The 12,473-nt window shown below is 38.8% G+C and overlaps 1 protein-coding gene and 1 non-coding gene across 2 annotated transcripts; one reads left to right on the forward strand and one right to left on the reverse strand.

Moving 5' to 3' along the window:
* Positions 1–6,187: 6,187 nt before the first annotated feature.
* LOC122437980 (olfactory receptor-like protein OLF3) lies at positions 6,188–7,129 on the forward strand. The gene has a single exon (XM_043462443.1). The coding sequence runs from the start codon at positions 6,188–6,190 to the stop codon at positions 7,127–7,129; it is 942 nt and encodes a 313-aa protein (XP_043318378.1).
* A 4,352-nt stretch (positions 7,130–11,481) lies between these two features.
* Positions 11,482–11,554, reverse strand: TRNAV-AAC. Its single transcript has one exon. It is a non-coding gene; the product is annotated as a tRNA-Val (tRNA).
* Positions 11,555–12,473: the final 919 nt, after the last annotated feature.

A 12,473-nucleotide genomic window follows, 5' to 3' on the forward strand; every position in this document is an offset into this window, starting at 1 on the left:
TAGAGATTCATTTTGGAGCATTGGCATCTTTATAGTGTTAAATTGCCCAATCCAAAGCATGAAATGTATTTATAGTTCAGATAATCTTTAATGTCTTATTTGGAGTTTTCACATATTCTCCATATTTTTTAAATAAATATATGTTATATGCCAAACAATCTTCTGGGTGTTGTGGATCCAACAATGAAAAGCATACAGAATTGTCTGCCTTCTTGGAGATTGTGGTGGTGGTTTAGTTGCTAAGTTGTGTCTGAATATTATGTTTTACTTAAAGGGAAATAGGCAGTAAATATAGGAAATAAATAATAAATACAGTGTGTCATAATTACTATGGAGAAAAATAAAATGGGGAAAGTGGATAAAGAACACAGGAGGGTTGAAAGTATTGGCAGAGAGTGCCATAGAATTCATGTATATACTCTGCTGAGAAATTCCTAATTACTTTATAATTTATAATTCCTAAATACTTCACAACTATTATATGGGGTATTATTTTATTTTACTTTTTTAGTTGGTTATTGCTGGCATACAAAAATGCTATTGATTTCTGTAAGGTGGTCTTGATCTAGTTTTCATTTATAGATTGTTGAAAATATGTTCCTGGTTTATAATCATATCATCTATAAATAGTGATAGCTTTTATAATCTTTTATCCATCTTAATCTATTTCCTTTTCTTGTATCATAGTCTAAAACCTCTAAGGTCATATGAAAAAGTAGCCATATGGCTGGTATTCTTTCTTGTTCCTGATCTAAAGGCAGGAATCTGCAGATTCTCCATTAAATACAATATTCTGTGTGGATTTAGGGTATTTAATTTGAATTAAGTTAAGTTTTTAAGTTTGAAGTGTATTAAATTAAAGGAGTAGCTTCTCTAGAATATATCAAAGCATATCATAAGGCAACTACAATTAAAATTATAGTATTGTTATAGAAAAAGACATGTCCATAAATCAACATACAAACTCAAAAGAAACCTTTGTCATGGGAATTTAGTGTATCATAATTGTGTAATTAACTTAGGAAAATATGTACTACAGATAAATGATATTGGGAAAAATTACCACCTTAGCAGGAAAAATAGCTCATCTTTCCTATTGTATGTAATAAATGGTCAATTCTTAATATCTAGAGGTGAAGAAGTTCATTTTACAAATGGATTTATGTTCAGTCCCTTTTAAAACTAAAGTAAATAATGGTAAAAGAATAAGAAACAAAGCAATAAATCCACAAAGCATAAAGGACAATAAATAAATGAATATATTTTATAAGAAATGTCAGGAACGTTTTAGAAGCTAGAGAGCAAATTCTTATCTTTTTAAGTTCCAGAAATAACATAAACTCTATGATACTTTCCCTTTCAACAGTGCCCACATAGGTAACCATCTGTAGGTAGGCTGTCTATTCTTTATAAAAAGTGAGTCTCAGGCTGGGAGAAGAAGCCGACACCCGCTCCCAAGCCCTTCACAGGGCAATGCCACATAACTGAGCAGAGGGTGAGAACAGACTGGTTACGCTCACTTAGACGAGGCATGTGGTAGAAATCTCCCCTGCCACTCTTGGGAAAGGGAAATGGGGAATAGAAGTATCACTGCACAATGCTTAGCATCTTCACTAGAGTATTTTTAACAGAGGGTAGTGGTGTTTTATTAAAGATTCTGAACACTAAAAATCCCTAAGTACAAACCAACATATAGAAGATCATCTTCCTTAAAGTGAAGGGGAAGGCAAAATTTCTAAGGTTACAGAATATGATGGTAGAATTACAAACCTGGACTGTGTGTGTATACTCAGTCATGTCCAACTCATTGCAACCCCCTGGACTGTACCCTGCCAGGCTCCTCTGTCCATAGAATTTTCCAAGCAAGAATGGTGGAGTGGTTTGCCATTTCCTACTCCAGAGGATCTTCCTGACTCAGGGATTAAACCCATGTCTCTTGTGTCTCCTGCATCGGCAGGCAGATTCTCTACCAGTGAGCAGCAATCTGGGAAGCCTGGACAGCAGCCCAGCTGTCAGGTATTGGCATAAAAGATGTCTCCTTGCCCGACCTCAGATTAGGTGATGTACCACAGAGCACCCAATGGTCCCCTGAGTGGCTGACCTGGGAGCTATTGCTCAAAGGGATGTGGTGATGGGTGAATTGGAATGGGGAAGTTTTGATGTAATTCCTATGGCCCTACAGTTCAGTCAGTTCAGTCGTTCAGTCGTGTCTGACTGTTTGTGACGCCATGGACCTAACATGGGATAAAAATCCCAACAATCCAAAGGGGCTTCCCTGGTGGCTCAGTGGTAAAGAATCTGCCTGCAACGCAGGAGCCTCAGGAGACGTGGGTTCGATCCCCGGGTCAGGAAGATCCACTGGAAAAGGGAATGGCAACCCACTCCAGTATTCTTGCCTGGAGAATCCTGTGGACAGAGGAGCCTTGTGGGCTACGATCCACGGGGTTGCAAAGAGTCGAACATGACTGAAGTGACTTAGCATGGATGCATGTACAATCCAAAGCTGGTGTCACTGAAGACAGACACTCCCCTGAGAAATTAAAGTTTGGTGCGTTCTTTCTCATGCTCCAGAGACAAGGAACAAAATTCTCATTTGCAAAGTTGAAATGAAGGTTAGGGTGTTAGATGCAGAAGTGACCAGGCAGAGGGAGAGGAAAATTAAAGGAATTCTAATAAGCAAAAAATAATTGGCCCCTTGAGATTTTATCACTAAGTTATAGAAAGTTACCTGTTCCAACTGCGCTTGCTTCAAACTCCACAACTCTCCCAGTCCTGCCATCTTTCCAAGGCACAGGATGGCTGCCTCCATTCTCCAGAGGTAACTCAGGCATTTCCAGTCTTTCTTCAGCACTTATTTAGCAACACAAACTGTGAAACCAGCTTCCTATAATCCATGACCTCTCCTGTATTCTTTAAGTCTCAGAGTATAGTGGCTTGATATAGTTGTCCTCTGGTAGAAGTTCATCCTAAAAATTATGTTCTGGCTATTCATATTATGTTTGTGAGTGTACAGCTAAGTAGGTTTGAAAAGAAGTTTCGGAACAGTTTAAGCATGACTGAGTGCGTTTATGTGTCGGTTCCAAAGGGGCCACAATGGAAAGTGATCCTATGAGTGGAAAGAATTTTGGGCTCTCCTCTATCTGTGTAATGATTTTAGCTTAACTACATGGCTATTCAAAATTTTACCTCTGCCTTTGGAGTGATTACCAGGTGACCTGGAAATGTAGTCCACTTTTTATATTAGTGTGATAGTAACCATTTACACGAACAGTGGGGGATATGTTGGTTCTATTTATAAGCACTCACCACTGCAGAGAAGAGATTCTGAGTTTCCCATGGGAGTCAGCTCAGAAGGGACAAATTTTCCCAATCAGATGAAACTCATACCCTCAGACCAGGCCCCTTCATCATGTCTCACCTCTTACTTTTTAAGGACATTATTTTATCTAGACAAAACTATTCTTAGGTTCGAACCTTTGAAAGCTAATTTTAAAAAATAAGCACTTGATTTATCCATTTCTGATATCAGATCATTTTTGTTTCCTTATTTTTCATATTCAGAGCTCTTAATTTTCTCTTAGAAGAGGAAGAAAGGATTTCCTGCCATGGATCTACTATAAGACACTGTTCATCACCATATCAGATAGAGTAGAAGCATGATCACCTTTTCAAGTTTATGAACGAGACCTTCCATGTACTTCAAGAACAGAGTCTCTAATGGGGGAGATGGGCTGTGTTTCTCTTCCTTATGTTGCTGAAGTGGCTTGAAGGCCAGACCTCAACTTCACAGGTAAATGAGAGGGACCTACTCTGGCCCACAAGTACTCTGATAAATGGGCTTAAAAGTAGAAAGTAGGAACTCATTTGGTCTCCTTGATATGTCTCCTGATTTTCATGTTTGGTGTACCCAGAGCCTTTACAAAATGACTGTCACGTGCTATACACAGGGTCTGCTATGTATAGGAGCAGCATAATGGATGTGCCCTGGGTTATCAGATAATCCTACTTACCTGCTGACTCCTCCACTGTCTAGTCACTTCAGCTCTTTTTCCCATCTGTAAAACAGAGATAATAAGCCAAAGCTCACAGTGTTGTTGTGAAGACATATTATATTTTTGTTGCTTAGTCATTGTGTCCGACTCTTTGCCACCCCATGGACTGTAACCCTCCAGGCTCCTCTCTATGAGGAGGCAAGAAGTACTGAAATGAGTTGCCATTTCCTTCTCTAGGGGATCTTCCTGACCCAGGGATGTAATCTGTATCTCTTGCGTTTCCTGCATTGGCAGGCAGATTCTTTACCACTTGCAAATATATGGGAAGCCCCATATATTTGTAGATATGTGAGGTATTTAGTATAATGACTAGTACAGAGTAAGTGTTCAGCAAATAAAAATAAATTTAATTATGATTCTTATTTTTCTTTTACCATCCTTCCCACTCCAGTGGATTTTTGCACTCTGGCTGTGCAGAAGTGTTTCAGTGAAGAATATTACTTATATCTTTAAATATTGTGCATTTTTTTGCCAGTCTTGCAGCTGAGTGTCTTGTTCCAATCAGTTTGATGTAAGTGACAGAAAGATTTCAGTGAAAGGACTTGAAAGTGGTATGTTTGTTCAATGATCATTTCTAATGCTTTCTGTGTGATATTCAATTTCCGAAAGTTCTCTTTTTAATAAATTCCTTGACATTTTGGACCTTATTCAAAACAATACTAAATCCTGAATATTTTATAGTTAACCATATGAAAATAAACTATAATAGCAAGCCCTCCAACCATCTGAGTTATAAGTGGTGTGATCTGTAACAATCATCCTAAAAATTTTTATGCTAAAACTGGAAACTTTTAATAAATGTAATCTGCTGCCCATCTGCTATATGAATAGCAAAGAAGCCATTGGAATAATGACCTTCATGTGGAAGTTTCAGGTACTGTCACAGGAGTATCTCAGAGACCTCAGACTCCCACGCTCATACTTTAGTTATGGATACATTTCTTTCTTTAAGTAGGAAACATAAAAGAAGTTTTGGCTTGGGGTAAAAAAAACTGTTATATCTCTGTTATCATGTTCTATAATTAAGAGCTGATTTTCCACCCTTCTGCCTTTACTGGTGAGGAGTGATTCCTGTTATATTGTTGAATGAATGAGTTGTCCCTTCCTTGGGAAAATATTGTTGTTAAGTAATAACATGACGGGCTTCCCTGGTGTCTCAGTGGTAAAGAATCTGCTTGCAACGCAGGAGATGCAGGAGACATGGGTTCAATCCCTGGGTCAGAAAGATCCCCTGGCGGAGGGCATGGCAACCCACTCCAGTATTCTTGCTTGGAGAATCCCATGGACAGAGGAGCCTGGTGGACTATAGTCCATGGGGTCACAAAGAGTTGGACATGACTGAAGTGACTGGGCATGCACGCATGATAACATGACATCATTAAACACATTATTAAATTACCCTTGGAGGGCACAAGAGATACATTTTAACAGGTATGTATTCCTTCTCTTCATTTAATCCTTGATTCTTGAAGTTGGCCATCTTGGGTTGACATGCCCACCTGGGCCACTGGTGTGAGGTAGGTGAAGATGAGACCTTCCACCTGACACTCTCAGATTAAAAGGGCAAATTATAGAAAACAAATTCAAAATCCCTTGGTAATAAGTGTGAGAATATTAATTAAAATATTCAGGATTTCATGAATACATGCCATTGAGGAGGGGTGAGCACAGTTGTGTCTGAGACATCCAGGGAGTAAACAAAACAAAAAAGTTAAATGGTACTGAGCATCATGCAGAATTCAGAAGAAGATCTTTCATGTGGGCTAAACACTTTCTCACCAGAAAGACAGGAATTATCCCCTCTAATAACTAAGTTAACTAGAATTTTAAATCTAAACACTTCATTAATTTCCTTCCTCCATTTAAGGGTACATGTTTGAGAGAAAAGCTCACATTCTAATAAACTGAATTTCAAGAATGTAACCACTTCTCCCCTTGATTTCCAGCTGCACAACTGGATACCATTGCATTCTTCCTCTAGAAATACGTTAAGCAGAGTTTGGATGATGATCTGGCTGACATTCAGGGAGAACTTTAAGTTCAAACGAGTAGGTTCTCCATGTGGTATGAAAGCCACCTTCCAATTCTGAGTTTCTTTGTCATTTTGATGTCTTTAGTTCAGTTCTTAGAAACTAATGGGTCAGGGAAATAAAACGCAGACATGGATGAGCGAGTTCATTCTGCTGGGGCTGTCCAGTGACTGGGGGACTCAAGTCTCCCTCTTTGTCTTGTTCTTGGCCATGTACTCGGTGACTATTGTGGGAAATGTCCTCATCCTTCTTCTGATCAGACTGGACAGCAGGCTTCATACCCCCATGTATTTCTTCCTTAGCATTTTATCTCTTGTGGACCTTTGTTACTCAAGCAGTATTGTCCCTCAAATGCTGGTCCACCTGCTCGCAGCCCAGAAGTCCATCCCGTTCTACAGCTGTCTGATCCAGCTCTCTGCATCCCTGGCATTGGCTGCGTCTGAGTTCCTACTGCTGGGGGCCATGGCCTATGACCGCTACGTGGCAGTGTGCTACCCACTGCACTACACGGTCATTATGCATGGAGGGCTGTGCCTGGGACTGGCTGCTGGCTGCCTGGGGGCTGGTTTCACAAATTCACTGGTGGAGACAGTCATCACCTTTCGGCTCCCCCTGTGTCACAATGTTATCAATCACTTTGCCTGTGAGACCCTAGCAGTGCTGCGGCTAGCCTGTGTGGATATCTCTTTCAACAAGGTCATGGTGGCCATCTCAGGATTTCTGATGATCATGCTTCCCTTCACCCTGGTTCTGTTTTCCTATGGTCGTATAGTTGCTGCCATTCTGCACATTCATTCCGCTCAGGGACGTAGCAAAGCCTTTGGGACGTGTGCCTCTCACCTCATCGTGGTTTCCATGTGCTTTGGTACAGCCATCTTCACCTACCTGGGGCCACGGTCCGCCTACTCGGTGGACGGGGAAAAGATGGTTGCTCTCTTCTACGCTGTGGTGGCCCCTATGTTGAACCCCTTGATTTACAGCTTGAGAAATAAAGAAGTTATGGCTGCTCTCAGCAAAGTTTTAGAGAAATTCAGATACAAAGGGTAAAGACTATGAGAAGGTCTTGTTATCTATCATCAAAATCAAAAAGAAGATCAGATAAGTGAAGTGGGACATTTACACTAAAGAAGACTATTATGGTGAGATCCTGGATTTCAAATGAAGAATTTCTCCACATAATTAATGGATTTCCTTATGTAGGCCAATACCAGGTAATTTACATATCAGTGATTCATGAAAGGGCCTTTTCTTAGATCATCTTATCTCAGGTATCCAGTAGTATTTAGGATTCTTCTCCCATTTTTACATTTTATTAGCTTATCAGTGTTTAAAGGAATAATGCATGGCTTCATCAAGCAGACCTGGTTTGTGGATTGAATGGATAGATGAATTCTGACAATTAGGTCTACTTATACTTTTGTGGAATAGAAGAGAGAATACCTGACAATACTCCAATTGTTTTAGAACAGCTTTATTTCCTCCAAATGACTTTTTCAACTCTTTAAAAAAATAACATCAGTTTTGGAGCTTTCAATACTCTCTATGCCTAAATCTAGACTGTGATATTATATTCTGAAATAAATAAGACAGAATATTTGTTCAGACCATTATGCTGGATCTTATGTGCTTTGAAGATGAGAAATCTGTGGCTTCACTATAGTGTTTTTTATTGTGGTAAAGCATACAATATATAATATAAAATTTGCCATTTTAGTCATTTTACGTGTGTACTTCAATGGCATTAATTACATTCACCATATTGTGTAAGCATCACCACTATCTATTTCCAAAGTATTCATTACCATAGTCTTTTATTCAACTAATTTTCAAAGACCTGGTTCCTATAAACTTGTTACAAAGATGCCACACTCACTGTACTCTTTTTCTCTTAAACTTAAACAAAGGTATGTGCATTTTGTTTTGCTAATCATTATTGATTTTCACACACCAACCTGCCTAGATTATTTTCAATTTTGATTCTCCAGTTCACTCCATTTGTTTACTTTGTCTTTCTGTTTACATAGATACAATAAATGGAAAAAGTTATAAAAATGGATACCAAACAGCACACATCAATTATATGTCACTGCAAACTTGGGGAGAAGGGGTCCACAATGTCTTATAATTGGAATCATACAGTATACAGCCTTTTCATATTGGCTTCTTTCACTTAGTAATTTGCATTTAAGTTCCTTCATGTCTTTTCGTGGCTTAATCATTCATTGCTTTTTGGAACTGAATAATATTCTATTGTCTGAGTGTACCCCAGTTTATTCATTCATCTACTGAAGGACTTCTTGTCTGCTCCTAATTTTCGGTAATTTTGAATAAAGCTGCTTATAAACATTTGGGTGCAGGTTTTGTGTGGACATATTTTTGACTCCTTTAGGACTCCTTTAGGTAAATACCAAGTAGCATGATTGCTGGATTGTATGGTAAAAGTATGTTTTGCTTTGTAGAAAACCACCAAACTGTCTTCCAAAGTGGCTGTACCACTTGGCATTCCCACCAGCAATGAATGAGAGTTCCTATTGCTCCATATTTCTCCAGCATTCTCCAGTGTTTCGGATTTTGGCTATTCTAATAGTGTGTAGTGGTATTTGATTATTGACTTAATTTGTATTTCCCTGATGACACATGATATAGGGCATCTTTTCATGTGTGTGTATTAATACTAGTTCAAACTCTTCCAGAATGTAGAAAAAGAGTAAACACCACATTATTTTATGAAGTCAGGCCAAACCAAGCCAAGACATTATAGAAAGGAAACCACAGATCAACAGCAATCATGAACAGCCCCACAAAATTCTAAAAATATTGCCAAATAAATTTCCATACTTTGCAAAAATATAATAGCTTATATTTTAATTTAGTTCCACATCCTAAAATAAATCAATGTGTATATTTCCCTGTATCAGTAGACTAAAAGGGGAAACCAGTTTAGCACCTCAATAGGTGGCAAAAATTATTAATGTTAATTAAAAAAATCTTTGCAAACTAGGTATAGAAAGAAACTTCTTAACCCAATAAAATGTATATACAAATAACTTACAGCTAGCATCAATATTTATTAACAAAAAACAGAATCATTTTCTCTTTGAGATTGAGAACAATGTTTAATGTCCTTGATTATCAGTTTTCTTATCTGGAAATTCTGGCCAAAATGATAAGGCCAGAAAAAGAAATAAAAGGAATACAAATTAGAAAGAAACAGAATCATTTTTGTTCTCAGGCAGCATTATCATTTACATATAAAGTCTCTAGGACTCTACAACAAAGATCTTGGAATTAATAAGGGAATTTGGCAAGGTTGAAAGGTGCAAAGATAATATGTAAAGTATGTGTGTGTGCATGCGTGCAAGCAAAATCACTTCAGCTGTGTCCTACTCTGTGTGAGCCTGTGGACTGTATCCTGCCAGTCTCCTCTGTCGGTGGGATACTCCAGACAGGAATACTGGAGTGAGTTGCTGAGTCTTCCTCCAAGGGATCTTCCTGACACAGGGATCAAACCCATGTCTCTTACGTCTCCTGCATTGCAGGTGGATTCTTTACTACTGAGTCACTAGAGGAGCCCACATTTATGTATATATGTATTCAAATATGTAGATTAATTAAATGTACAAATATTTATATAAATAAATATAAATTATATGCATATTTAAGGTAACGGTGTTTTTGTAAACATTACTGAAATTGTTGAGCAGGGAATTCCAAGACTCTCCACAAAACAGCAAATAAACTGGCAAAAACTTTTGGAATTAACCTTTGCAGAACTCTGAAATCTAGTAAAAAACTGACTACAAAAGGGGAAAGATTAATAAAAACGGAAAACACTACATTATGGCAAAATAGTACTGGGGCATTTCAGCTGCCCACTTATTACCTCTCACCTCCCAAATTGGTGACAGCCATGAAGGTTACAGTCTAAATTCTTGGTGCAGGTTGCAAGTAAAAGGCAGCAATCTGGACCTTACTCAAAGAATTTTGGCTGTTTCAACATATCTGGCAGCTACCTGAAGAGCTGACATAAAGCTGGCCTTTGCTTTACTGACTGAGTATTATCAGGACTGGGATGGCTTTCCAGGTGACATTTGCTGAAAATATTTAAAGGCAAAAGTATGGCAGCCTGATACTAGGGTTAACAGTCAAGACAGCCAGCAACCAGACTAAAAAGACTGGGAAGCAAGAGGCTGGAAAAGGATGTATATAAGGGAATAAGGGCTTTTAAAGGCATCCCTGGTAGCTCAGCTAGTAAAGAATCCGCCTGCAATGCAGGAGACCCTGGTTTGATTCCTGGGTCAGGTAGATTCCCTGGAGAAAGGATAGGCTACCGACTCCAGTATTCTTGGGCTTCCTTGGTGGCTCAGACAGTAAAGAAGCCGCTTGTAATGCAGGAGACCTTAGTTCGATCCCTGGGTTGGGAAGATCCCCTGGAGAAGGGAATGGCAACCCACTCCAGTATTATTGTCTGGAGAATTCCATGAGCAGAGGAGCTTGGCAAGCTAAAGTCCATGGGGTCACAAAGTGTTGGACACAACTGAGGGACTTTCACTTACTTTCAAGGGCTTCCCAGGTGGTGCTAGTGGTAAAGAAGAGTTAATAGAGCTGAAGTATGAACACCAAATTGCAACAACTAAAAATAAGGCACTTGTTTCAAACCCTATTTATCCTGAATCCTTTTATCCTAAAATCCTAGAACAACTGACATCCCCCAAAATATATCATTTGATATCATCCACAGTTTTCCCAAATTGATCTTAAATATATCATGATGTGGCGGGCACTAATGGAAAGAAATGACCGAGGGTCCACCAGACAATATCTGTGCTAACCCGGCAATGTGCCAGGGAGACTGAACGCGGAGCATAGTTCTCCAAAGATCGGGAATGTCTATCATCAGAGTGTTCTATGAATTACTGTGTCTGTGTCTTTACACAAGGCGTTTAGGGCCAGAATTCCATACAAATGATCTCAAATAGGTAGGAGATGTTCATCAGATACGAACTGGCTATATTCCATGACACTCTGACATTATCTTATCCTAGAATTCAGCTATATGGTCTTTTCTTGGAGAGAGAGATATATATATATTAATACATATATTAAATATATATATTAATACTTGCTGGCAGTTGCAGGTTGGATAATTTTGCAGATCTCTGTCCAGGATATGTGTGAAGCATTAAGGAAACCCAGGGAACTCACTCTCTGCTGGCCCTGAGGTCCCTTAGCTGTTGGTTTTTATTTTTTTGTGTATCATCTTGTATCTGTTGTGTTCCATTTCCTTCTCCAGGGGATCTTCCCAATCCCGGGATCGAACCAGGGTCTCTCACATTGTAGGCAAACGCTTTACTGTCTGAGTCACAGGGAAGGCCCAAAATAAGATTGCCTACCAGTGTTGTTTCCGCCTGGTTTCGAACCAGGGACCTTTCACGTGTTAGGCGAATGTGATAACCACTACACTACGGAAACCTGTGTGTTATGTCTAGATTTTTTAATGGTAAAGGACAGTTCATTTTTTTTTTATTGCTAAGTGTTAGTCCAGTATATGGGTGTTATCACTGTTTGATATCTATTCATATATCAGCCCTATAAACAGTGTTAAAGCCTGTTTAATTATCATAGACACATTGGAAGACTGAATTGCTTATAACTACTAATATCTCCATTTTTCATTTCATGAAACCTCAATGAATTAGACAGCTTTTGCTTCTGTGAGGGTTACTTAAGAGTTCTTCAGATTTCAGGAGAAGTGATTTCAGTAAACTAAAATTTTGTCCTAGAACATGAAATACTGGTCAAGTGGTTCCCAAAGGCAGCTGACAGACAAAGTAATGATCCCATTATGATAAATATATTTAGCCCACAATTACAGCAGAAGCATTCAAACAAAAACCTTTATTTAAAATTTTACAAAAGGTAGCAGTGTGTTTACTTTGGATATTCGTATCTCCTATGGAGTGCTGATATGATTGTCCTGTTTTAAGTAACTGAAGATTGAATAATTGAAAAATCTATGAAAAGTGAAAGCATTAGTCCCTCAGTTGTATCCGGCTCTTTGCGTCCCCATGGACTGTAGCCCTCCAGGCTCTTCCATGGAACGCTCTAGGTAGGAATACTGAGTGTGTTGCCATCTTCCTGACCCAGGGATCAAACCCGGGTCTCCTGCATTGCAGGCAGATTCTTTACCATCTGAGCCACAGGCCATCCTGAAAATCTGCAGATAGATTTAAAAGTAGTAATTTTTTTTTCTCTTTGTGCTTCAGCAAAGAATAAAATCACAGGTGGTTCTTTTCAAAGCAAGGATTTCTTTCCCCTGTGGAACTAATACTGTATAAAATAAGTTAGATTACCACAATAGGCAAATAGAAATTTCTCACGGCTCCCAGAA

The sequence above is a fragment of the Cervus canadensis genome, chromosome 3 (genome assembly GCF_019320065.1).
Source record: "Cervus canadensis isolate Bull #8, Minnesota chromosome 3, ASM1932006v1, whole genome shotgun sequence".
Classification (NCBI taxonomy): Eukaryota; Metazoa; Chordata; class Mammalia; order Artiodactyla; family Cervidae; genus Cervus; species Cervus canadensis.

Coding starts and splice junctions, on each gene's coding strand:
- LOC122437980 (XM_043462443.1), top strand. CDS start 6,188: ATGGGTCAGGGAAATAAAACGCAGACATGGATGAGCGAGTTCATTCTG.